At 49.6% G+C, this 27,318-nt stretch overlaps 2 protein-coding genes across 4 annotated transcripts; one reads left to right on the top strand and one right to left on the bottom strand.

Annotated features, from left to right (window-relative positions):
• The first annotated feature begins 1,506 nt into the window (after positions 1 to 1,506).
• On the top strand, positions 1,507 to 11,508 carry LOC116987424 (glutathione S-transferase theta-1-like). 2 transcript variants are annotated; one of them, XR_004415710.1, is made up of 6 exons: positions 1,507 to 1,825; positions 2,599 to 2,686; positions 3,452 to 3,602; positions 4,646 to 4,822; positions 5,834 to 6,145; positions 11,477 to 11,508. XR_004415710.1 is itself a non-coding variant. In XM_033043461.1 (5 exons), exons 1-5 carry the CDS (start codon positions 1,714 to 1,716, stop codon positions 6,071 to 6,073), a joined length of 768 nt encoding a protein of 255 aa, XP_032899352.1. In that variant the 5' UTR covers positions 1,507 to 1,713; the 3' UTR covers positions 6,074 to 6,730. The 2 variants fall into 2 exon arrangements, 1 of the variants encoding a protein (XP_032899352.1); XM_033043461.1 differs by lacking the exon at positions 11,477 to 11,508 and having other exon boundaries at positions 5,834 to 6,730.
• On the bottom strand, positions 3,010 to 27,318 carry LOC116987425 (glutathione S-transferase theta-1-like). Of its 2 annotated transcripts, XR_004415711.1 has the most exons (6): positions 27,056 to 27,318; positions 26,146 to 26,233; positions 13,191 to 13,341; positions 9,727 to 9,903; positions 8,543 to 8,831; positions 3,010 to 3,025 (listed from the first exon to the last, which is right to left on the bottom strand). XR_004415711.1 is itself a non-coding variant. In XM_033043462.1 (5 exons), the coding sequence occupies exons 1-5, from the start codon at positions 27,165 to 27,167 to the stop codon at positions 8,625 to 8,627; spliced, it is 735 nt and encodes a 244-aa protein (XP_032899353.1). In that variant the 5' UTR covers positions 27,168 to 27,318; the 3' UTR covers positions 8,321 to 8,624. The 2 variants fall into 2 exon arrangements, 1 of the variants encoding a protein (XP_032899353.1); XM_033043462.1 differs by lacking the exon at positions 3,010 to 3,025 and having other exon boundaries at positions 8,321 to 8,831.

A 27,318-nucleotide genomic window follows, 5' to 3' on the forward strand; every position in this document is an offset into this window, starting at 1 on the left:
GCCAGTGAAGGGAGGCCAAAATTGGCGTAATGTGCTCCCTCTTTCGAGTTCCGGTCAAAAGGCGAGCGGCAGCATTTTGAACCAGCTGGAGACGAGCCAATGAAGCTCGTGCGACTCCAGAGTAGTGTGCGTTACAGTAATCCAGCCTAGATGTAATAAAGGCATGGATTACTGTTTCAAAATGCTGCCGCTCGAGAATGGGCTTCACCTTTGCCAGCTTCCTTAGGTGAAAGAAGCTGGACTTAACCACCGCGCCTATTTGTTTATCTAGTTTAAAATCACCGTCCATCCTAAAACCCAGGTTTAAAACGGTTGGCTTTACGGACAATGCCAGTGGACCCAAGTCAACAAAGGGAGGTTCACGGCAGCCATTGGGGCCAAACAAAATCACCTCTGTCTTTTTTTCATTAAGTCCCAGAAAGTTTAAGGCCATCCAGGACTTAATGTCCTCAAGACAAGACAGAAGTGATTTTAGAGAATAGTCGTCTTCTTTCCTGAGTGGCATATATAACTGGCTATCATCTGCATAAAAGTGAAAGGAGATGCCATGCCTTCTTAAAATTGAGCCCAGAGGAAGTAGGTATAGAGAGAAGAGCAAGGGCCCTAAAATTGAGCCCTGTGGAACCCCATATGCCAAGGGTGTGGAAGAGGATTCAAAGCCAGCAAGGCTTACACGCATGGTTCTGTCTGCCAGATAGGACCTGAACCATCCCAGGGCACTGCCACAAATGCCCACTTGGTGCTGTAATCGGGAAATTAAAATTCCATGGTCCACTGTATCGAAGGCGGTAGATAGGTCCAGCAAGATAAGAACCATATAATTACCGGAGTCGTTTGCCAGGAGGATGTCATTAAAAACCCTTAGCAGAGCCGACTCTGTGCTATGCATAGCTTTGAATCCAGACTGGAAAACCTCCCGAATATTGTGCTCATCCAGGAAGAGTTTCAGCTGAGCATAAACTACTTTCTCCATGATTTTAGAGATAAATGGCAACTTGGAGATCGGCCTAAAATTGGCCAGAACAGTTTGATCCAGGCCAGGTTTCTTAAGTAGTGGTTGCACTACTGCATGTTTAAAATTTACGGGGACAACCCCAGAACACAAGCTACTGTTTATGATGGCGAGAACCGACTGCCGTATACTCGGGAAAACCTCTTTAAAAAGAAGAGGAGGGACAGCATCACTAGGGGATGATATGAACAACACGGCCAATTTTCATTTCATCTGCATTGTTATAGTAGACACAAAATGCTGGGGTAACTCAGCGGGACAGGCAGCATCTCTGGAGAGACGGAATGGGTGACGTTTGGGATCGAGACCCTTCTTCAGACGTGACCCACTCCTCTGCAACTTAATAACCACTGCACCGCATTGCTTATTTGGTCTCCACCGGGCTGGCCGGCCGGCGTGCCTTCCCGTGTTTCACATACAGTATTGTTCGCACTGGGCAGCAAAGATACCAGAGCGGAGCCCCGCTATAGTGTCGTTGCTGGGCAGCGAGTCTAACATGAACTGTTCTGCGCCCCCGTGGACGTCCAACCCGACAATGACTTCTGAAGGCGGAGTCCGGACTGGGGAACAAACTGCCCGCGGCTCCAGCTGCTCCAACTATAAGAGCTGCTCGACAATCTGCTGGGATCATTGGCTTTGGCGGAGGAGAGGCGTCGTTGTGGAGCCCGAGATAGGTGACTGCGCCCCCGACTAACCCAGCCATGGCTCTTCAACTCTACCTCGACCTGAACTCGCAGCCCTGCCGCTCCGTCTACATCTTCGCCAAGAAAAATAACATCGCCTTCGAATTCAAGCAAGTGAGCCTGGCAGAAGGTAGGCGGAGAGCTACCCTCTCCACATCTCCCCCCCCCCCCCCCGCGTTCCCTCAACCCCTACCCCCTCTCCACAGTCCACACCACATCTTCCCACCCCACCCTCCGCCCTCTCCCCTCTCCCTCCGCTTCTGCCACCTCCTCACCACACCACACCTCTACATGTTTCCTTCCTCTACTCTCTCTACACCTCCATCTCCCCAGCATCTCTCTACCCACTCTATCCCCGCTCCTTCCCCATCTCTCCGCCCTCCATCACCCCCACACCACTTCACCGCCACCCCAACTCTCCACTACATCACAATCCCACCACCCTCGCCTCCTCCACCACACTCTCCAATTCTCCTCTTCATGACCTCATTCCCCACTATCCCCACCTCACTATTTCACAACCCCCCCACCACCACTCTACTGCCTATCCATTCCCCTACTCCACCCGCTCCTCGTCCTTTTCCCATTTCTTTCCCGTTTCCTTTCAGAGCCAAATCCCACTTTGTACAGTTGAATCCATTGACCCACTGAGTCACCTTGACACATCTGCTGCCCTTCTGCTTTCACCCCAAACCTCATCTCTTTCAGTCTCCACCCCATTTCCACCTCTTCTCTCCTCTATATTCTCTGCTACCTCCTGTTCACTGCCCTCCTTTCTCTGCACCCTTCTCACTTCTCCATCCACTGGCTGCACCCCCTCTCCCCGGCGCTGTCTCGCACCGTCCGACTGGGACACATGGACTCGTGGCTGTGGTGTGATCTCCAGTCGTATCCTGTCCACAGGCCAACAATACAGTGAGGAATTTGAAAAAGTCAACCTGCTGAAACGAGTGCCAGCTCTGAAGGATGGAGACTTCACATTGGCAGAGAGGTTGGTGCAAATTTCCAGTCCCAGCTCTCTAAGCAAGTGTCGTGCAGTGTGGTGATGTAGGAGGGAAGAATTGCCTCAGGTTCTGCAGGTTTTTGTACTGAGTGAAGTGATTAGAACAGGCAGAAAGGATTGCTGTGTCCCTCACTTCGCAGAGCCAACCCTAAAGCCAAGGCAACGTTTAGAGAACATCACCATCCGTGGTGTAAAATGAGATCCCAATCACCGCACTGGTCATTGGCTAGTGCCAGCCACTGGTGACAGCCACTGGATTTCCTCCCAGGTCCCAAAACGTGTAGGTTTATTGGCTGCTGCAAATTGCCCCTGGTGTGTGGGTGAGTGGTAGAACTGGGAGGAGTTGAGGAAAATAAAGTCATTAATATAGGATTAGTGTATATGGGTGGTTGATGGTCAGCATGGGCTCAGGGGGCTGAAGGGTCTGTTTCCATGCTGTACCTCAACATGATTCTAGTAGTCTGTGAGATATGTCAAGGTCTCTCAACATTTTAAAAGTATCTGGATGCGCATTGGGGAAGCTTGTGCGGTCACAGGAAGAACGTGCCAACTCCACACACACAGAACGTGCCAACTCCACCTAGAGCAGGGTTGGGTGTAGCTGACCTAACAATGGCAAGCTGAGGTATGACTGCTAGTAGCACCAAGCATGGGTGGGGAGAATGGTGGGCAATGGGGCTGCTGCAGGGTGATGCCGGGTGAGGGAAATGTTGGCGACCTGACGGAGAGTGATGCTCCAAACCTCTCCTGCAGTGTGGCCATTCTGAAATACCTGGCTGGCAAATACAAGACCCCCGACCACTGGTACCCCGCCGATCTCCAGCAAAGGGCTCGTGTGGATGAATATCTCGCCTGGCAGCACACAGCCATAAGGTTCCATGGATCAAAGCTCTACATGTTCAAGGTAAACTTGTCAACTTCCACCTCCGGTCTTCCCGCCAACACTCACTCCCAGTCCTCTGACACTCTGCCTCTTGGTCTGCCTCTCTCTTTCTTACAGTATGTTGCTGCTTTGAAACCTTCATGTTTGAAGAGGTTTTTCTGGCCCCGGCAATTGGCTAATGTGGCTGATGGCAGTGTTTATTTGCTTTGCTAATCATCATCATATAGGCTATGGGCCGAGCATCGAAAATGTATCTAGAATTAACCTTCATGACCCATGTCTAGGAACTACTTGAAATTTTGCACAGATTTAGATCAAATATAATTGAGAAGGAAGTCATAACTCGTCAGTGCCAAAAGTTACACATTAATTAATTAAGCTAATTATAAAATGAGATCGAAAAAGTAAGCGCCATCTAATATTCAATGCTCATTTTACTCCATGGGGAGCCTAATTATGTGCTGCTGTCTTTTGAAACCTTATATTATTATATCATATACATATATATATATATGATGTGAATATGACTGTAATTATATATAATTATATTATATACAAATAGTATAATTAATATAATTGTGAGTGTGTATTTTGAATGAGACTTCCGCAGAGGTTCGGCTCCTGAAACGCCTAATTAATGGGAGCGGGCAGTTCCTGTAAGTTCCCCCGTTTACTGAACCCCATTGACTGCCAGTGTGCAGAGTGGGGCGTCCCATGTGAGGGAGGGGGGTTTGGGTGGAGGGTCCATGGACGAGGGTGCGGCCCATGAAAGGGCCTGTCTGCGGAGGGGAGGGGCGGCTCATGGGCGTAGTGGGGGAGGGGAAGATGGTGGGGGGGCATTCATTGGGACAGAGGGTGCTCAGTGAGGTTGTGCAGTGCAGCCAATGGTTTCTCTGACACTGAGCTGGGCTGTGGGCGGGTGTGAGGTGATGTGTGGGAGTGGAGAGAGCGGACCAAGACCCCCAGTGAACTGAGGGAGTGCCAGCCGCCGGGTCTGGCCGCTGTCTGGCGGTGTATTTGGCCGTGCGTCTGGGCTCACTGACCTCTGACCCGCTTGCCCACAGGGCTTGCTGCCCCTGCTAACCGGGCAGCCCATTCCCACAGACAAGATGGACGAGGCTGTGAGCGATCTGCAGGCGTCCATTTGCTTGTTCGAAGACAAGTTTCTCCAAGACAAACCGTTCATCGCCGGGCGCGAGGTGTCGCTGGCAGATCTGGTGGCCATCGTGGAGCTGATGCAGGTGAGGGCAATGGACTTTTGCCAGTGTACCAGGGGCCTGCTGACATACCCACCCAACCAGGGTACCCACAGACATACCCACCCAACCAGGGTGCCATAGACCCACACACATACCCACCCAAACTGCAGAGACCCCAGACTTTCACTGGCCCAGATAACCCCGCTCTTCTCCCTGGATGCCACAGCTAAGATCCCTTGGCTATTTAATTATGGAGATTGGAACCTTGGCCAAGCCCAATGTCCACCCCTCCCAGGCTGGGTGTGGAGCACGATGAAACATTCACCCTTTCCCCTTCTACCGTTAGCAATGCTCAGCCCCTCTCCAACACTCACTCACCCTGAGTCCCAGAGGAACACTCCCACCCCATGGTCCCACGTACACAGTCTCATGGCTCCGTCCCCACTCACTCCATTGATCAGCCCAGTCTATCCGCTCCGTCTCAGCATCACTTTCCTCACATTCTGGATTGCTTCCGTGATCTTTTATTCATACATTACCCATCTCTTTCATCCCATGGGACCATCTCTCCACTGACAGCCTGCATCTCATCTCTTCCTCCCTTGCATTTGCTCTCTCTTTCCTCTCGTGCTTGCACTCTTGCCTCTCACTCTCTCTCTCTCTCTCTCTCTCTCTCTCTCATTCCCTTACTCCTGATTTTCCACTTTATTTCACTTTCCCTCTCCCATTCATTCTTTTTCTTCCTCTTTATCTCTCTCACTCTTTGTCTCTCATTCATTCTCTCTCACTTTTCTTACGCTCAATTTCACATTCCCTCTCTCCTTTGCTCTCTCACTTTCACTCCCCCTCTCTCTCTGACTTTCATGTTCCAGACTGAACCCTTAAGCCTCAGCTTCACGCTGTTACTCCTTCTCCTCCACACTTGTCACTCTTCAGCCCCTTCATATACCCCACCATTACCCTGGCCTCCCCCCTATATACCCCACTCCCCATTCCGTTGCCCTCGCTGTGCTGTCGGCTGCAGATTTTCACTCTTACCTAATTTCACCACAGCCTCTCGGCGTGGGATTCGATCCGTTCAAAGATCGACCAAAGCTCTGTAGCTGGCGTGACAGAGTCGAGGCAGCCCTGGGCAAAGAGTTACTCGACGAGGCACACGAGAAGATGCTGAAGAGATCAGGAAGTTTAAGTAATTTGGATGTTAACTCTCCTGCAATGCAACGCTTCACATTAGGTCTGAAAAAAACATACATGTGGTGGAGGACACCAAGTGGCTGCAAGAGTACCTGCTGACGGTAACTTCACCAGCAAGGAGCATCAAGTCTACTCCGCCATTCAATCATGGCTGACCTATCTCTCCCTCCTAACTCTCTTCTCCCCATAAGCCCTGACATCCATGCTAATCAAGAATCTATCTATCTCTGCCTTAGAAACTTCCATTCCGTTGCAAAGAATTCCTCTGATTCACCACCCTCTGACTAAAGAAATTCCTCCTCATCTCCTTCCTAAAGGAACGTCCTTTAATTCTGAGGCTCTGACCTCTAGTTCTAGACTCTCCCACTGGTGGAAACATCCTCTCCACATCCACTCTATTCAAGCCTTTCACTACTCAGTATGTTTCACTGAGGTCCCTCCCTCGTTCTTCTAAACTCCAGTGAGTACAGGCCCAGTGCCATCAAACGCTCCTCATATGTTAACCCACTCATTCCTGGGATCATTCTTGTAAACCTCTGGGCCCTCTCCAGAGCCAGCACATCTTTCAAAATATATGGTGCCCAAAATTGCTCACAATATTCCAAATACAACCTGACCAGTGCCTTATAAAGCCTCAGCATTACATCCCTGTTTTTTTCATTCTAGCCCTCTTGAAATAAATGCTAGCGTTGCATTTGCTTTCTGCAATTTCCTGTAATTAAATAAAATGCTAGAAGTTCCTGCATCTCAGTGGCAGAGTTGTCTCTTTGTATTTTGTCCTGCTTTCTCCCTTCACTGGAGGTTCCCCTTGCTGAGGTAACTCCCCACATCCTGCCCCCACACTCCCCAGCACCAGGGACACGTTGACAATAAATAAAAACTGGAGACGCTGGAAATATTGAAATAAAAACAGAAAATGCAGGAAGCACTCAGCAGGTCAGGGGGCACATGTGGAGTTTGAAGACTCGATGTTTCAGTTCTAAGATGCTTCCTCAGAATTGCTGGAGTAACATAACAGGTCAGGCAGCATCGATAGATAACTGCCTCTAGATTATCATAGATAACTGGATAGATAACATTTCTGCTTGGGTCCCTTCTTCAGCCTGAGCTGCTGAGTTATGGAACTTCACGTCTTTGTAAAGGAGCATCTGCAGTTCCTTGCATGAAACCAAGTTAGTTTTAGGGAGAAAAGTGGGGGGAGCGATGGGTTCCAACAAAGAGACTGTCTCTCACAGGGTGAGCCCGAATGACCCAATAAGCCTATTGTTAGAAGCAAATGATGTCCCTGTGTGTGCGTTCCTGTGTGTGAGGCTGTGGGTTACAGCCATCAGGACAGACTGTACCATGACACTGGTACCATGTCCACAGCCCAGTGTCAGTGCCCACATGGAGAACCACGGGATTGCCATCAGGAGGCAGTGGTCACAGTACTGATTTATCGAAGCACAACTCGGATTGTGTGGTGTTACGGTGGGTGAACAGTTTGAGGGAAGTGGGTACGGAGGGAAGGGTAGAACACTGGAGGGAAGTGGGTGAGTTTGGTTGATGGAGGCCCCTTCACACTCTGCACTTCGATATCATGGCTTGTCATTCCTCCCGTTCTCATGGCTACTCCCCTCCTTTACATGTGTAGGAAGGAACTGCAGATGCTAGTTTGAACCAAAGATAGACACAAAATGCTGGAGTAACAGCGGGACAAGCAGCATCCCTGCATAGAAGGAATGGGTGATGTTTCGGGTCAAGACCCTTCTTCAGACTCACTGCTCACACACAGAGTGGATGTAGAGAGGATGTTTCCACTAGTGGGAGAGTCTAGGACTCGAGGTCATAGCCTCAGAATTAAAGGACATTCCTTTCGGAAGGAAATGAGAAGGAATTTCTTTAATGAGAGGGTGGTGAATCTGTGGAATTCTTTGCCACAGAAGGCTATGGAGGCCAAGTCAATAGATATTTTTAAAGCAGAGATGGATAGATTCTGGATTAGTACAGGTGTCAGGGGTTATGTGCAGAAGGCAGGAGGATGGAGTTAGGAGGGGGAGATAGATCAGCCATGATTGAATGGCGGAGTAGACTTGATGGGCCGAATGGCCTACTCCTGCTCTTATCACTGATGACCCTCTCACTGCCCACGCACACACCCTGTGACTCCCAACCCACGCGCATACATAACAATATTGTACCATTGGCTGTGCTGCCCTGGGCAGCGACTGCTTGACCTCACTGGGCTCAGTGCTGAGAGCACACAGCTGTTCCTGCTGGGCTCCTGGCAGCAGCAGCAACACCAACCACTGGGCCGTGATATACAACAGGCGGCAGACTCACACAGCTAATGACACTGAGAAACACTGATTGGTATAAACATTTATTGCTAATGTTTCAGAGAGAAATGACACAGAGGGGAAATGTAATGGACAAAACAGAAATACAGAGCAATAAAATCCATATGGGGACGAGCAAATAACTGGGGGATCGGGTCCTCGTGCTGGCTGTTATACAGTTAAATGTGGCATCATAGTTGGCACAGACCCTGTGGGCCAAAGTGCCTCTACCTGTGCTGTACTCCTCAATGCCAGGACAGGTGTGTGGGTGTGTGTACAGGCAGGTGTGTGGGTGTGTGTGTGTGTCCTCGCTGGGTCTGCAGACCCACCCGTTACTTTCCCCCCTTGAGGAGCATCTTCTTCATGGCTTCCAGCAGCTCCGGCTGCTGCTGCGAGATCGATTCCAAACTCTGCTGTGTGTTTAACACAGGGCCGTGAACCTCATCAAACAGCTCTTTGCCAATTGCCTTCTTCACCCGCTCTCGCCAAGCAGTGAGGGGGGCGCTGCCATCCAGCGGGTCGTGCCCGCCACCCAGGGGCTGGGGAGTGAGGAGAGAGGTCGTTAATGAACCGGCTGCACAGCTTGCCCTTGCCTTGGGACCGCTCTGTGGAGCCAGTGACCATCCAGTGGAGCCGGTGACCCTGTACAGCCAGCAGGCTCTCTGTGGAGCTGGTGACATCCCAGTGAAGCCTGTGACCTCTCCGTGGAGTCAGTGACCTCCTTCAGACTGTCCCCTCTATCCAGTCAGCTTATACCAAGTCAATTAACCTACAAACCTGTACATCTTTGGAGTGTGGGAGGAAACCAGAGATCTTGGGTAAACCCCGTGCAGGTCATGGGGAGAATGTACAAACTCCGTACAGACTACGCCCATGGTCAGGGTTGAGCCTGGGACTTTGGTGCTATAAGTGCTGTAATGCCCGTCCCACTTAGGAAACCTGAACGGAAACCTCTGGAGACTTTGCGCCCCACCCAAGGTTTCCGTGCGGTTCCCGGAGGTTTTTGTCCGTCTCCCTAATGGTCGAAAGTGGTTTCCGCTTCTTCTATCTTCCGGCGATTATTTCAAATAATTCAAAACCGGCCGTGACTGAATTTAAAAATCGGTAATTTTTTAGTCGAAGCCGGTTGCGATGCTAGCTGAAGGTGGTTGCCGGAGGTTGCAGGTGGTTGCCAGAGGTTGCGGGTAGTGGAAGGTAAGATCTTCCACTACCCGCAACCTCTGGCAACCACCTGCAACCTCCGGCAACCGCCTTCAACTAGCATCGCAACCGGCTTCGACAGGGGTATTAGGCAGCAACTCTACCACTGCGCCACAGTGCGGTCCAGAATGTGAGCGGGGGGGGGGCAAAGTAAGGGAAGTGGGATCAATCCGTGGAAGTGCTAGCACGTGTGAAGGGCCGAACGGTCTCCCGGGGTGGGGTCCCATTACCCACCTGCATCAGCTCAACAATGGCAACCAGATCCGCCAGGGAGACGTCAGCTCCGGCCACGTAGGGTTTGTCCTGCAGGAACTTCAGCTGAAACTTCTCCACGCTTTGGGTCAGCTCATCCACAGCTTCCTTCGTCCCGGGCGCCTGCCCCGGGCTCCCACTGATGAACGGCACCATCCCCTGCGGGCACAACGTTAGGACACACCTCACTGGCACTGCCAAAGGGACGAGCACCCGGCCTGGGGCGGTGGAGAGATGTGCGGAGAATGCGGGCACCGTGTTAGTACAGACCTTGCTGGCACTGCCAGAGGCTCCTGGTGTGGGCTGGCGAGAGGTGTGTGCAGACCCTACATGTACGGCGTTAGTGTGGCTGGCACAACCGTAGTGACCAGGACCTGATGTGGGCCGGTTGAGGTGTACGGAGATACAACACCACAGGGCTGCAGCAGACACTCACAACCCTCTGGCAACAATGAATGAATGAATGAATGAATGAATACGTTTATTGGCCAAGTATTTACACATACAAGGAATTTGCCTTGGTGCTCCACTCGCATGTAACAACACGACATACACTAACAATGAAGAATGACACATAAAACATTAAACATTAATAATAAAACATTATAGTGTAAACATGTGAATGAAATAAAATACCAGAGCAAAAGGAGGCTACAGACTATTGGTTATTGAGTAGAGCTACTGCTCGTGGAAAAAAGCTGTTTTTATGTCCGGCTGTGACGGCTTTGACAGTCCGGACTCGCCTTCCAGAGGGAAGTGATTCAAAGAGTTTGTGGCCAGGGTGAGAGGGGTCAGAGATGATCTTACCCGCTCGCTTCCTGGCCCTTGCAGTGTACAGTGTTCGTCAATGGGGGGAAGGTTGCAGCCAACAACCTTCAGCCCATTCCCCCCCAACAACTAGTTAATGGAGAGCAGTGAGGCGTCGAGGCCAGCAGGACTGGGGCTGGGATGTCACAGCAGGAGCTGGGCTGGTGCCTGGGGATGGGCCACAATGTCTGAGCTTCTCACTGAAGCCATTGATCACCCCGCACCAAGGCAGAACAACCCACAGCAGCGGGCACTGATCCCAGGTGTAAACCTCTCGGGCAAAGGCACAGAGGACTCGGCTCAGTGCTGGCGACAGCAAGGCAGAGTTACCTGTAAATCAGGAGGAGGTGCGTGAGAGGGACACAGTTGTTTGTTGAGGGGCATTCACTGCGTGCCCGAGGCAGGAAGTGTGGTCTCCTCCGCACACACAGAGTGAGAGCCTGGCTTGGCCTGGAGCCGGCAATCACCACACACAGGGGTGCGGGCAGAGGCTGTCGATGGCCTGGCGAAGAATGTGTTTGGTCTGCTTCACTTCATTGGTCAGGGCACTGAGTTGTGTCATGTTACAGGAGTACAAGGTCTTTGCAACATCTCATTTGGATTACTGTGTACGATTCTGGCCTGGTTGCCATGCCACAGGAAGGATGTCACTAAACTGGAAAGAGTGCAGAATTGATTTCAGAGGCTGTTACCAGGTCTGGAGAGATTAAATTATAAGGAGAGGCGGGACAAGTTGGGTCTTATTTCCCTGGAGCTTTGGAGGGTGAAGTATAGAAAATCACTAGAGGCAAAGGTACAGTGGATGCCACAGTCTTTTCCTCAGGGTAAGGGAATCTAAATTCATAAGTATAGGGGTAGAATTAGGCCAGTTGGCTCATCAGGTCTACTCTGCCATTCAAACATGGTTGATCTACCTTTCCCGCTCAACCCTATTCTCCTCCCCATAACCCTGACACCTACTAATCAAGAATCTATCAATCACCACCTCATAAATACCCATTGACTTGGCCTCCACAGCCGTCCGTCGCAATGAACTCTACAGATTCACCACCCTCTCTCTGACTGAAATTCCTCTTCGTCCCCTTTCTAAAGGTATGTCCTTTTATCCTGAGGCTATGGCCTCTGGTCCTAGACTCTCCCACTGGCGAAAACATCCTCTCCACATCCACTTTATCCAGGCCTTTCAATATCCGGTAAGTTTCAAGGAGGTCCCCACATCATCCTTCTAAACAGGCCCAGTACCATCAAACGCTCCTCAAATGTTAACCCAACCAATCCCTGGATCAATCTCGTAAACCTCCTCTGGACCCTCTCCAATGCAGGCACATCCTTCCTCAGATATGGGACCCAACAGTGCTCACAATACTCCAAATGCTGTCTGACCAGTGCCTTATAAAGCCTCAGCATTACATCCCTGTTTTTATATTTTAGTCCTCTCAAAATATATTTGCATTCCTTGCTACTGATTCAACTTGCAAATTTACTTTTTGGGAATCCTGCACCAGCACTCCCAAGTTAGTTTGCGCCCCAAATTTATGAATTCTCTCCCCATTTAGAATTTAGAATTGTAACAGGTCACTGGTTTCAAGTGGGAGGGGAAGATTTAAAAGGGACTGGAGTGGCATCTATTTCACACAGATGATGGTAGTGTAAGGAACGATCGGCCAGATGAAGTAGTTGAAGCAGGTGCCAAAACAAATTTAAGACACTTGGCCAGGTACATGGATAGGAAAGGTTTGGAGGTATATTGACCAGGCTCTGGCACAAGGGATTAGCTTGGTTAGGTATGTGCAGGAAGGGAGTGCAGGAAGGGAGTGCAGGAAGGGAGTTTACACAGAAGATAGACGCAAAATGCTGGAGTAATTCAGCGGGACAGGCAGCATCTCGGGATAGAAAGAATGGCTGATTTCGTTCAAGACTCTTCTTCAGATTGTCTGACGAAGGGTCTCGACCTGAAAGGCCACCTGTTCTTTCTCTCCAGACATGCTGCCTGTTCCGCTGAATTACTCCAGCATTTTGCGTCTAGCTGGGTTAGGTAATTTGGTTGGCATGGTGGAGTTGGGCAGAAGGGCGGAATTTCGTGCGGTATAGGTCTGTGACTCTACAGCGAGCGCCGGGGGAAGGTTGTGGGTTGAAGTCCGGGGAACAACCAGGGGTTGGAGCCGTGCTTTCCCTGGCCAGCGCAGCACCGGGCTGAACCATACAAGCATTCCTCCCAAAAGCTGCAGAAAGTGGGGTCCACCTTCAACGGAAAGGAATGGGTGTGGGTCAGGGGTTGACCTGTGGGGGCAGCTGGCCAAGTAGTGGGGGTAGGCTGGGGTGAGGGGTGTGGGAGAGGACTCTGTGAACACTTGCACAATGCCGGTGGCATGGTGGAGAGGGAGTCTCCCCAATTCTGGCTTAAGGAATTCTCTGCCACAGAAGGCAGTGGAGGCCAATTCACTGGATATTTTCAAGAGAGAGTCAGATTTAGCTCTTGGGGCTAACGGAATCAAGTGATATGGGGAAAAAGCAGGAATGGGGTACTGATTTTGGAGGATCAGTCATGATCATATTGAATGGCGGTGCTAGCTTGAAGGGCTGAATGGCCTACTCCTGCACCTATTTTCTATGCTTCTATGTTGTTGGGCATTTCTCACCTTGAGCAGGAAGACCCGTGAGGCCTGGGGCCGTAGGCCGCTGTGCTGCCAGTCGAGGTACTCATTCACCAGCGCTCGTTGCTGCAGGTCTCCCGGGAACCAGTGGTCAGCCGTCTGGTATTTGTCGGCCAGGTACTTCAGGATGGACACACTGCAGGGGGGAGTGGAAGGTTCACCCCAGCAGTCTCACAGAGTGAACCCACCCCCCTCCTGGGTCACCCCATGCTCAGCTGACCACAGGCCAGGAGCAGGGGTTTACACCCATGACCCGAACTCAAAACCCACCCCCCACCCACCTCATCCCACCCACCAACCCCACCTCACCCCTCCCCCACCTCACCTCACACCTCCCCCACCTCATCACACCCCCTGGTGGGCTGGGCAGAGCTGTTTGCTAAACCAAGCTATGCTAGATGCTAATGCAGATGTTGGTAAGAATTATTGGAGAGATGCTGAACTTCCATGGCCTTCTGGGAAGGTCAAAGCGTTGATGTGTTTGCTTAACTGTTGCTTCAATGTGGTTGGTCCACAACAAATTGTTGGTCATATTTAGGCCAGAGAACCTGAAGGTCTCGACCATCTACACTTCAACATCATTGATGCCGACTGGGTCATGTACAGCTCCCCTTCCTTCCAGAAGTCAATGACTAGATCCTTCACCTTGCTGACATTGAGGGCGAGGTTGTTGTTCTGACAACCTGCTACTAAGCTCGGAGTCTCCTTCCTGTAGCGATATCATCGACAAACCTGTCAATGGAGTTGGAGCTACAGAGTTGTGAGTTTAGAGGGAGTATAGTAAGGGGCTGAGAAAGCATCCTTGCAGGACATCAGTGGTGAGAATTATCATGGAGAATGTTTTGTCTCGTGTCCTTACTGATTGTTCCAGAGTCTCGCTGTGAACCTATATTCGGGGCAGAGTGAAGGGGAGGGGGGGGTAGCAGTATGATGACCAAAGATTGCTCCTCTAGGATCTTTGATGATGTCAATGAAGCAGGTTAGTAGACAATGTGTATGCAGAAACTGCAGATGCTGCTTTAAACCAAAGAGAGACACAAAATGCTGGAATAATTCAGTGTGACAGGCAGCAGCTCTGGAGAAAAATGTGGACACACATGAGTTCAGAGGTGCACATACACACGCACACACACACACTGACACCAAGGCATCATAGATATACTGACAAGCAAATTCACACATGAACTCGCACACACTGACACCAGCGTATACAGACACAACTCGCTCATATACAGATGCGCATGCACTCATGTACACACGTACACACGTACACAAAAGAGAAATAGTGAGAGTTCAAGGGAACTGCATTCCTCATAGAGTGAAGGGTGAGGGTAGCGAGATGAGGGAGTCCTGGATGACCAGGGCTATGGAGGGTTTGACTGAAAGTGGGGGAGGCCTTTAGGAGTATACAGAATGTGGGGAGAGATTTAAAACTAAAATTAGGAGATTAGGCAAACAGGGGACATAAAATATCACTGACTGATAAGATGAAAGAAAATGTTGTATGAAGAGCAAGTGGGCAGTGATGGGAAGAGTGGGCCCCAGGGAACAACTGGGTAGTCTGTGCACAGAGCCACAACACATGGCTAGCTCTCAACTGAGTTCACCACAGAAAAAAAAACCAGCCTAGCTGGAGGTTTTGAGAAAGGGGATGGTGATATTCTGGGGAATATTGCAGGTCCACCACCGATTTTCTGGCAGCAAAAGTGCCCAGGTTCCAAGGCAAGTTGCAATTTGAATCCAAAATGATCTTAGTGATAGAAGACAGAAGATGAGGGTGGAGGTTTGCCACTGTGATTGGAAGTCTATGACCAACAAAGTACCACAGGAATGGGCACTGTGACCCTTAACTCATGTTATGTACATTAACAACATAGATGTTAATGTAAGAGACATGAATAGTAGGTTGCAGGTGACACAACAGTTGATAGTGTGGATAGTGGGGTGGATAGTCTTGGGCTACAGAGAGGTATTGATCAACTGGTAAACTGGGCAGAGAAATGGCAGAGGGAATTTGATAGGTGGGAGGAGATGGCTTATGGTGGGTTTACCAAGGGTGAGCCTTGTACCATGAATGATGGGGCCGCAGGGAGTGTCGAGAAACAAGAGGAATCCTGGTTTACATCCAAAGATCCCTGAAGGTGGCAGTGTTAGTGCAGAACCCTTTGTCCTACCCCAACCACATCCCACCCCCACCTCCATTCCAATCAGTCCGAATAAGGGTCCCGACCCAAAATGTCGACTTTTCATTTCCCTCCAGAGATGCTCCATGACCCATGGAGTTACACCAGCATTTGTGTTGTAAGCCAGGATTCCAGCATCTACAGTTCTTTGTTTCTCCAGGATTCTTGCCTTCATTTGCTGGGGCATAGACACCATGTTACACCGGAATACAACGGGTCAGGTAGTTCTGGACACAACACTGGAAAAGGTGCAGAATTCACAGTGTTACCTGGGGCAGGCATTACGCGGAGTGAATGGAGAGGTTGGATTAGTTTTCCTTGGACAGGGAACTGATAGAAGTGTCAATATTATGAGGGGCAGTAAGGGCAGATAGGAGTAAATATTTCTCCACTCACCGCTGTCTGTAATGAGAAGGCACAGGTTTCAGGGGATCTGATCTGGAACAGTGCGTGAAGCTGAAGGAGTAGTGGAGGCAGAGTATTGGGTTATATAAGATGCTAGACTAAGTGGGACCCGTTGGGTCCCAGCATCACACAGGAGGGCTGGTCATCCAATGCAATATTCCACCTCTCCACCAATACTAAGATTGGTGGCCAGTTGGGGGGGGGGGGGGGCTTTCTGGAGCGCTAGTATGGGTGTTGTGGGCTGAAGGGACTGGTTTCCAGAGGGCTAGTATGCAAATTGTGCGCCAAATGGATTCTTGGGCTGGCGTCTCAGTCAATCAAGCCTGTTGTGCTGGCAACTCACTCACTCACGGCTGGTGGGCTGGTAGTTGACACGGCTAATCCTTGAAATTCTATTTCAAGCAGGGTATACGTCCACCAAATTCAAGTGCAGTTTCTTACCACTTCGAGCAGGGTGCAAGGCCACCAAATTCAAGTGCAGTTTCATACCATTTGAAGTAGGGTTCAAAGCCACTAAAGACAGCGAGTCGTGACCTCTCCCGGGTTTTATAAGCCCCCCCCCCCCCCCCCCACCGGACAAGGTGTGGCTTTCATGGAGTGATTGACAGGAGAGAGATTCTCAACATTTAAAAAAAAACTAATAACACTTTTATTTTTCATTGATGGGAAGAATTCTCTACACCTGCTCAGCGGAGGGGAACTGAGTAAGATGGCCAAAAATCACAGCCGTAAGTGGTAGCGTTTTATCTAAAATCAATATACAGTGCAAACAGGAAGTAAGTGCATTTACAGTAGTGCCTTTTAACTTCAAGCCAGAGCACCCAAGCCGCAATTTGCAGTAAGTAGTGCCTTTCAACTTCATGCCACCATTTGCAGTAAGTGGTGCCTTTCAACTTCAAGCCAATGCACCCACGCCACCATTTGCAGTAAGTAATGCCTTTTAACTTCAAGCCAATGCACCCAAGCCACCATTTGCAGTAAGTAATGCCTTTTAACTTCAAGCCATTGCATCCAAGCCACCATTTGCAGTAAGTAGTGGCTTTCAACTTCAAACCACACCCAAGCCACACCCAAGCCACCATTAGCAGTAAGAGGTGCTTTTCAACTTCAAGTCAAAGCTCCCAAGCCACCATTTGCAGTAAGTAGTGCCTTTCAACTTCAAGCCAAAGCAACCAAGTCACCATTTGTAGTAATAGTGCCTTTCAACTTCAAACCAAAGCTCCCAAGCCACCACTTGCAGTAAGTAGTGCCTTTCAACTTCATGCCACCATTTGCAGTGCCTTTCAACTTTCTGGAGCGCTAGTATGAACCATTTTAGAACCAATAGACATTTTTTTTGCAAGCTTTAGAACTAATAGAGACACGTTTTGCAAGCTTTAGAACCAATAGTCATTTTTTGCAAGCTTTAGAACCAATAGACATTTTTTTGCAAGCTTTAGAACCAATAGACATTTTTTTGCAAGCTTTAGAACCAATAGACAATTTTTGCAAGCTTTAGAACCAATAGACATTGTTTTGCAAGCTTTAGAATAGACACTTTTTTTGCAAGCTTTAGAACCAATAGACATTTTTTGCAAGCTTTAGAACCAATAGACATTTTTTGCAAGCTTTAGATCCAATAGACATTTTTTGCAAGCTTTAGAACCAATAGACACTTTTTGCTAGCTTTAGAACCAATAGACATTTTTTGCAAGCTTTAGAACCAATAGACATTTTTTACAAGCTTTAGAACCAATAGAGACACTTTTTGCAAGCTTTAGAACCAATAGACATTTTTTTGCAAGCTTTAGAACCAATAGACTTTTTTTTGCAAGCTTTAGAACCAATAGACATTTTTTTGCAAGCTTTAGAACCAATAGACATTTTTTTGCAAGCTTTAGAACCAATAGACATTTTTTTGCAAGCTTTAGAACCAATAGAGACACTTTTTGCAAACTTTAGAACCAATAGACACATTCTGCAAGCATTTTAGAACCACTAAGGGCACTTACATTTGAGTAGACATGTGGTCAGTGTTATTCACAGCTCAGAGAAACGTGACCCTCTGCCTTCCTCCATCTTGAAGAGACTGTGTGGCACACCACTTCCTGGTTTTATAGTCCCTCCCCCCTGCCGCCAGCGGGGGCAGCAGAGAGAATGGGGAATTTTGTAAACACATTAATATCTCTGTCATTTTTCATCGACGGGAAAAATCCTCGGCACACATGCGGCGGAGGGGGGCTCTGAGCAAGGTGGCCAAAAATGACGGCCATAGGTGGTGGCGTTCTCTCGGAAATCGCAGCGCAGATGGCCAAAACCGGTCAAGAACAGACTTTTAGTAATATAGATAGACAGATAAGATTGCAGTTATATAAGATGCCGGTAAGGTCACATTTAGAGTATTGTGTTCAGTTTTGGGCACCCTGTTATTAGAAAGGTGTTGTCAAGCAGGAAAGGGTGCAGAAAAGAGGATGTTGCCAGGGCTGGAGGGCCTGAGCTATAGGGAGATGTTGAGCTGGCTAGGGCTTTCTTTCTCTAGTTGCTTGTCTATATACCCACAACCCTTCAGCCTCCTGCACTCCAAAGGACTATAGTCCTGGCCCTCGAGTCCTGGCAATATCCTCGAGGAAGGACCTTTGCTTTGATTAACTATTAACCGGCCCTGCTGAGTGACCCCCACCCCCCCATGAACTGTCTCCTTCGGATGGTCACGTCGCACATCGACCCGGCACTGACCTATTTGCACTTTATACTGTTTTACTGTTTTTTTTAAAATCTTGTTTCTCTGGGTGTCTACATTTTTAGTTAATAAAGTTATTACATCGGATGGAAGCTGCATGCCAAATCTCGTTGTACCTCTGTGCAATGACAATAAAAGATATTATTATTATTATTATTATTATTATTATTATTATTATTGTCTGGAGTCACAAAGGTCTGCCAAGGCTGGAATCTTGAGCCAATACAAACCACTGGGATGGCACAGTGGCGCAACTGCAGAGTTGCTGCCTTACAGCGCCAGAGACCCGGGTTCAATCCAAAGTACGGGTACAGATTTTGTACGTTCTCCCTGTGACCGCGTGGGTTTTCTCCAGGTACTCCGGTTTCCTCCCACATACAAAAGACGTACAGGTTTGTAGGTTGATTGGCACGGAAATCACGACCAAAACATGGGGGGGACACAATTTCTTGCTGGCCGCGTGGCATCCGCACACTCACACACACACGCGAAGCTTCGGAGGCTTCAGCCGTGGGCCCTGTGGACACCCACTGTCAAAATAAACTTAAGCAAGAGAGGTGGTGGAGCGAGCACTCGGTGCTGGTGCTCGGTCCGTTCAGCAGCACGGGTGAGATCCACATCAGACAAGGCGCTAGTGGGGAGAAAAATTCTCCGTACAGACAGCGCCCGGAGTCAGGATCTAAACCTGTGTCCCTGGCGGGAGACTTGATCGTCCGATGCAGCAGTTTGATTTTAAGCCATGACTGGTGCTGAAAGGCCCCGCGAATGGGCCGATTCAGCCCTTAGAAAGCGGCTGATAAAGTCTGGATGACAAAACATGGGGGGGGGGGGGGTGGGGACGTGTTCCCCCTGTGCCCCCCAGATTTCCGCCCCTGCTCTGTACAATTGTCCCTATAGTGCGTTAGATAGAGCAGTGTACGGTTGATTGCTGGTCGGCGCGGACTTTGTGGGCGGAAGGGCTCGTTTCCACGCTGCATCTCTAAACTAAACACGGGACAAACTCAGTGGGTCAGGCAGCATTGATGGAGGGAAATGGACCAGCGATGTTTCAGGTCTGAAGAAAGATCACAAGCCGAAACGTCATCTGTCCGTTTCCCAACACAGACACTGCCCGACCCTTGAGCCCCCGCAGCAGATTCTGTTTAACTCTTTCTCTTTTGTTCCAGTCACGCAACAATCTCCAGTTATGTAAGTTTTTCCTCACATCAGTCGCTGCTGGTCGCTGGCACTCAGCCACACCGGGCCCTCCCTGAGTATCGCTCCAATATGTCGGTTAATTATCCTGCTGAAACCATTGTGGGATTGTTCATCCCACGGTAAGTATTCAGACAGGTTGTAATTACTGCCACGCAACTCTCTGTTGCTGATAATTGACATGTGCGGCGTCTAATCCTTTCTGATTTCATACAAACATAGAAACATAGAAAAATAGGTGCAGGAGTAGGCCATTTGACCCTTCGAGCCAGCACCACCAGTCAATATGATCATGGCTGATCATCTAAAATCAGTAACCCGTTCCTGCTTTTTCCCCATATCCCTTGATTCATTTAGCCCTAAGAGCTAAATCTAACACTCTCTTGAAAACATCCAATGAATTGATGATAATGGATGGGATTTATATAGCACCTTTCTAATACTCAAGGCGCTTTACATCGCATTATTCATTCACTCCTCAGTCACACTCGGTGGTGGTGAGCTACTTCTGTAGCCACAGCTGCCCTGGGGCAGACTGACGGAAGCGTGGCTGCCAATCTGCGCCTACGGCCCCTCCGACCACCACCAATCACTCACACACATTCACACACATTCACACACAGGCAAAGGTGGGTGAAGTGTCTTGCCCAAGGACACAACGACAGTATGCACTCCAAGCGGGATTCGAACCGGCTACCTTCCGGTTGCCAGCCGAACACTTAGCCCATTGTGCCATCTGTCGCCCCGACAAGTCATCACTGTTGCTTCCATTCGCAAGATCAATCACTCACAGCTTTAATTCCCACCCAAAATCTTCACTCCACCCATCCCTCGCTCCAGAATTCCAGCCCATATACCTGACTCGTCCCTTTTCCTTCTGATTCAGAGTTTAACCACAATTCTATGGCCCAGTCTATTAACACCTGCCTCCTCCCAGAAGACCATCTTCATTATGAAGTCTGAGAATGAATATAGGGAACAGCAGAACACCATTTGTGTGTGGCAATAAGTAAAACAATTAACCCACCCCCCGTACTCCCAGAGGACATGCATTACTACTACTGTTGGTACAAATTTAGTAAAAGCGTTTAACTGGGAAGTGAAGGCAATATTTGCAACAAAAAAGATTAGAAAGGGCAAAGGAAAAAACCCATTAAAATGGTCTTGCACGGATTGAGCTGGCACAGACTGACCTCATTCTGCTTTGTAAGATTTTGATTTTTGAGGGATTCCTTTGGCCACTTTGGAGGTAATTTAATTTCCAATCTAAGCATTGGCCTCCACTGCCTTCTGTGACAGTGAATTCCACAGTTTCACAACTCTCTGGGTGAAGAAGTTTTTCATCATCTCAGTCCTAAATGGCCTGCCCCTTATTCTTAACCTGGTTCTGGACCCCCAATATCAGGAACATTTTTCTTGCTTCTAGCCTGTCCAATCCTTTAAGAATGTTATATGTTTCTATAAGGTTCCCTCTCATCCTAAATTCCAGTGAATACAAGCCCAGTCGACCCATTCTTCCATCATATGTCAGTCCCGCCATCCTGCGAATTAACCTGGTGGTGAACCTACGCTACACTCCCTCAATAGCAATAATGTCCTTCCTCAAATTAAGAGACCAAAATTGCACTCAATACTCCAGGGTGCTGCACAACTGCAGTCGGACCTCCTTGCTCCTAAACTCAAATCCTCTCGCAATGAAGGCCTTGCCACTATCTTTCTTCACTGCCTGCTGTACCTGCATACTTACTTTCAGTGACTGATGTACAAGCACACCCAGGTCTCGTTGCACCTCATTTTTTCCTAATCTGACACCATTCAGATAATAATCTGCCTTCCTGTTCTTGCCACCAAAGTGAATAGCCTCACAGTTGGCACTGGGAGATTTACTAGATTTAGTTTAGTTTAGTTTAGAGATACAGCGCGGAAACAGACCCTTTGGCCCACCGAGTCCGCGCCGACCAGGGATCCCCGTACATTAACGTTATCCTACACACATTAGGGACAATTTACACATACACCAAGCCAATTAACCTACATACCTGTACGACGTTGGAGTGTGGGAGAAAACCAAAGATCTCAAATAAAACGCACGCGGTCACGGGGAGAATGTACAAACTCCGTACAGACAGCACCCATAGTCGGGATCGAACCCGGGTCAATGACCAGCTCCTTCACCTTGCTGACATTGAGGGAGAGGTTGGTGTTCTGATACCATGCTACTAAACTCGGAGTCTCCTCCCTGTACTCAACTCTAGTGATATCATCGTCAAACTTGCCAATGGAGTTAGAGCTACAGAGCTGTGAGTTTAGAGGGAGTATAGTAAGGGGCTGAGAAAGCATCAGTGGTGAGAATTATCATTTGTCTCCTGTCCTTACTGATTGTTCCAGGGTCTCGCTGCGAACCTATAATCGGGGCAGAGGGAGGGGAGGTGACAGTATGATGACAGTGAGGCAGGTTAGTAGACAATGTGTATGGAGGAACTGCAGATGCTGGTTTAAACCAAAGATAGACACAAAATGCTGGAATAATTCAGCGTGACAGGCAGCAGCTCTGGAGAAAAATGTGGACACGCACGGGTACAGAGGTGCACATACACACACACACACTGACACCAAATAGTAACATAGATATACTGACAAGCAAATTCACACATGAACTCGCACACACTGACACCAGCGTATACAGACACAACTCGCTCATATACAGATGCATATGTACACACGTACACAAAAGAGAAATAGTGAGAGTTCAAGGGAACTGCATTCCACATAGAGTGAAGGGTCAGGGTAGCGAGACGAGGGAGTCCTGGATGACCAGGGCTATGGAGGGTTTGACTGAAAGTGGGGGAGGCCTTTAGGAGTATACAGAATGTGGGGAGAGATTTAAAACTAAAGTTAGGAGGGCAAACAGGGGACATAAAATATCACTGGCTGATAAGACGAAAGAAAATGTTGTAGATTCTGTCTCTTTTGTTCCAGTCACGCAACAATTTCCAGTTCTGCAGGTTTTTCCTCACGCCAGTCGCTGCTGGTCGCTGGCACTCAGCCACACCGGGCCCTCCCTGAGTATCGCTCCAATATGTCAGTTAATTAACCTGCTGAAACCATTGTGGAATTGTTCATCCCAGGGTAAGTATTCGGGCAGGTTGTAATAACTGCTACGCAACTCTCTATTGCTGATAATTGACATGTGCGGCGTCTAATCCTTTCTGATTTCATATAAACATAGAAACATAGATGCAGGAGTAGGCCATTCGGCCCTTTGAGCCAGCACCGCCATTCAATATGATCATGGCTGATCATCTAAAATCAGTACCCCGTTCCTGTTTTTTCCCCATATCCCTTGATTCCTTTAGCCCTAAGAGCTATATCTAACACTCTTGAAAACATCCAATGAATTGGCCCCCACTGCCTTCTGTGGCAGAGAATTCCACAGTTTCACAACTCTCTGGGTGAAGATGTTTTTCCTCATCTCAATCTTAAATGGCCTACCTCTTATTCTTAAACTGTGACCCCTTGGTTCTGGACCCCCCAACATCAGGAACATTTTTCCTGCTTCTATCCTGTTCAATCCTTGAAGAATTTTAAATATTTCGATAAAATCCCCTCTCATCCTAAATTCCTGTGAATACAAGCCCAGTCGACCCATTCTTCCATCATATGTCAGTCTCGGCATCCCGGGAATTAACCTGGTGAAACTACGCTGCACTCCCTCAATAGCAATAATGTCCTTCCTCAAATTAAGAGGCCAAAATTGCACACAATGCTCCAGGTGCGGTGTCACCAGGGCCCTGTACAACTGCAGTAGGACCTCTTTGCTCCTAAACTCAAATCCTCTTGCAATGAAGGCAATGCCACTAGCTTTCTTCTCTGCCTGCTGTACCTGCATAATTATTTTCAGTGACTGATGCAAGCACACACAGATCTCGCTGACACCATTCAGATAATTATCTGCCTTCCTGTTCTTGCCACCAAACTGAATAACCTCACAGTTGGCACTGGCAGATTTAATATATTTAGTTTACTTTAGTTTAGAGATACTGCGTGGGAACAGGCCCTTTGGCCCAACGGGTCCGCGCTGACCAAGGACCCCCGTACGCTAACGTTAGCCTACACACATGAGGGTCTATTTACACGTACACCGAGCCAATTAACCTACATACCTGTGCGTCTTTGGAGTGTGGGAGGAAACTAAAGATCTTGGAGAAACGGGGAGAATGTACAAACTCCGTACAGACAGCACCCAGAGTCGGGATCGAACCCGGGTTTCCGACGCTGCAGGGCTGTAAGGCAGCAACTCAACCGTTCCGCCCCCCCCCCCCCCCCCGTGGCCGGTTACAACAGTCCTTTCAGGTGAGGCAAAGGTTTACGCACCTCCTCCAGCCTCATCCACTGTCTCCCTTGTTCTCAGTGTGGGCTCCTGTATATCGGTGACACCAAGCACACACCTGCCATTTGTTTTGCTGAACACTTGCGCTCAGTCTGCCTATGTGATCTCCCAGTTGCCAAACTTTAACTCCCCTTCTCATTCCCATACGGACCTCTCTGTCCTGGGCCTCCTCCACTGTCACTCAGAGGCCACACGCTAATTGGAGGAACAGCACCTCATATTTCACTTGGGCAGCTTATATATTGATTTCAGGTAACTCCTGCAATCCCTCTCTCCCCCTTCCCAACCCAATTCACCCTACCAGTCCCATTGTTTCCATCCTTATATCCCTCCCCTTGGCACATCATCTCCAACCAACATTGGGCCATTGTGGGCTCCACCCTTCCTGAGGTCATCTGTTGACTTGTTCTGGTTGAAGTTCTGACGTGAAGTTCTATCCTATAACAAAGAGATTTCTGTCCAGCTCTCATTATGTGTTCCCCATCGACGGTCTTGAGTTCCCTTTCTGCCTTTGACAAGGTGTTGACCAAGTTTCACTTCCTCAGCCACATCGCCTTCCTCAACAATGTCTCTGGTTCCACCTCCTCCAGTGTGAATTCAGTTGCGCTTCACCCTCGCGGTTCCGATGTGCCCACGTGAGTAGTACGTGTAAACTCTCCGATCACACACTTCCCATCGCACCCCGGGGCCACACAGGACATGTGGGCATGTGCCTGCTCTTGCCACCTTCCCATGCCCTAAGCCCCACCACCCATCTTGTGAATTCCCGCCCTACAGGATCACTTGTCTGCTGCCTCCGCCTCTGTGCTCATGTCTTTGACCAGGTGCCTTCACCCACAGATTGTGGATCCTTCCCCATCCCCAGAGTTCCTGGTCCTCCTGCATCTCCGCACCACTGCAGATCTATCCACGCTCAGCCACTAACTGATGCAACGCGGAGCATCCCAATGCTCCCACTGCCCTCTAGCCTGCCCTACAAAGTACTTGCAATGCCTTGCACACTAAAGTCCATGTAACATCAGCATCATCGGCAATCACTCATAAACGAGTATGACTGTCCTCTAATGGAGGACGCCTGTGCGTGACTTTGTTTAACACGGGGAGACTGGTGCACAGACAGCCACCCCACGGTCCTTGACAGATCTGGGTTAGAATCCAATGGCATGGAGTCCAAGACAACTGGGGACCCTTTTCTGCTGCAGCTTTCATCCGCCTTCCCAGCCGTTGTGACGCTCCACTAAAGTCAGCCATCATCCTCCGCCTGTTCCACCGTTGAGGTCTTGGTTGGATTGCTCTTTGTCAGAGACCTCCCCCTTGACCTTACCGCCATGGGTGGTCCTACCACAAGCATAGCTCCAGACGGCATCGCTCTCAGGATCTCAGGACCGCACAAGCTTCTCCACCACAACGAGGTGACAATCCACTGACCCGCTGACAGGGGTGATTGAGTTGTGTTCTGGGATCCCACTCCCTCCACAACTCCCAGCCTCACGGCGACCCTCTACCTCCCCCTCAATGGCCACAAGGAGGACAGTCCAGCAGATCCTTTGTTCCAGCCTGTTCTTGCATTGTCTGACTTTTTGCTGCTGCCCAGTCCCTTCCCCCTCACATTGTGATATTACCGCTGACAGCTTCCTGGTTCCAGCCTGTCCACACCCAGCCCGGCATCAGGGGGGTGTGAGGTCCTTCACTTCATCTCCATCAGAGGCTTACTCACACCCAGACCCCCTTCACCTGCTGAAGCCGTTCTTGTATTGAACAAGATTGACACAAAATTCACCTCCAATAACACTGCACCACCAACACACCGTGCCTCCCCACCCTTTCCATTTTTCAAACGGATTGCTTCCTCTTCTGCCTGGCCCCCACCCCCAGCCCAGCCCCTTCCCCCTCACCTCCCCTCCCCCAGCTCCCCCTCTCCCAGCCCTCTCCCCCGACACGCCCCCCCAGCCTGGCTCACCTCCCCCTGTCCAACCCCCCCTCCCCCCCAGCCACTGGGCAGTGGTTCCAGATGTTCTGGACAGCAGTGGTGAGTCAGAGTTTGCCCACCTCTCAGTCAGCACAAAGTCCCCATCCTTTATCACCGGCACCTTTCTCAGGGGGTTAAGTTTCTGGAATTGCTCAGAGTACTGCTCTCCTGCAGGGAAGCAAACACAGTGGGTCACTCCTGGTGTGGGCGGTCTTTCCTTGTCCCCCCCCCCCCCCCCCTCACTCTCCCTGGCTTGTGTGGGTGATTGTCCCGGGCTCCCTGCACTGAGACATGTGCGTGTGTGTGAGAGAGAGAGAGAGAGAACCTGGGCAGGGGTTGGCGATGACAGGGTCTGAGACCGACCCCCCCCCACCCCCCCCCAATCCAACCATCTACGGGGCTGGTAATTTCATTAGCTCGGTCCCTTATGTCACCAATGTTCACGGACCGAGTGTGTAACCTCGTCAGCAGTTAGTGTGAGCTGGCACAGACTGACATGCACTGCATGCACCCTCTGTATGACAGTGGGCAACACGGTGGTGCAGCTGATAAAGCCACTGCCTCATAGCGCCAGAGTTTACACTTTCTCCCTGTGATTGTATGAGTTTCCTCTGGGTGCTCCAGTTTCCTCCCACATCCCAAAGATGTGTGGGTTTGTAGGCTAAATGGTTGCTGTAAAATTGCCCATAAATGAGTGGGTGTGACTTTAACTACTCTGAGTACAAGACACTGTGCAGCTTTTATAAGATCACACCTCATTCGCCCTCACTCTCTCATTCTCTCCATCGCCTTCTCACTCAGTCTCTCCCTCTCTCTCTCCCCCTACCCTCCCTCTCCCTCCCTCACCCCACTCTCCACCTCCCCTCCCTCTCTCTCCCTCTCTCGTTTTGTTCGCCTCTCTCAATCTCAGCCCCTCTCTCTCCCTCCTCTCCCCCTCTCTCCCCCCAGCTCACACACACCCTCTAGTGTTTACACGACACCGATCCTTACCCATGAACAGCCGCACCTCTTTGTACTCGAATGGAATGTTGTTCTTCTTGAGGAAGATGTAGACGGAACGGCAGGGCTGGGAGTTCAGGTCACCGTAGAACTGCAGAGCCATGGCAGCTACCTGGAGGCTCTTCCTGGGGTGTTAGCTGCACATAGATGTTGCACACCTACCCTCACCTCCCTTTCACACCTCAACACAAGCCCCTTCCACACCACTTTGTTCCACACCTCAATACAGGCCCCTCCCACACCTGCCCACAAGC

The sequence above is a fragment of the Amblyraja radiata genome, chromosome 25 (assembly GCF_010909765.2).
Source record: "Amblyraja radiata isolate CabotCenter1 chromosome 25, sAmbRad1.1.pri, whole genome shotgun sequence".
In the NCBI taxonomy this organism is placed as follows: domain Eukaryota; kingdom Metazoa; phylum Chordata; class Chondrichthyes; order Rajiformes; family Rajidae; genus Amblyraja; species Amblyraja radiata.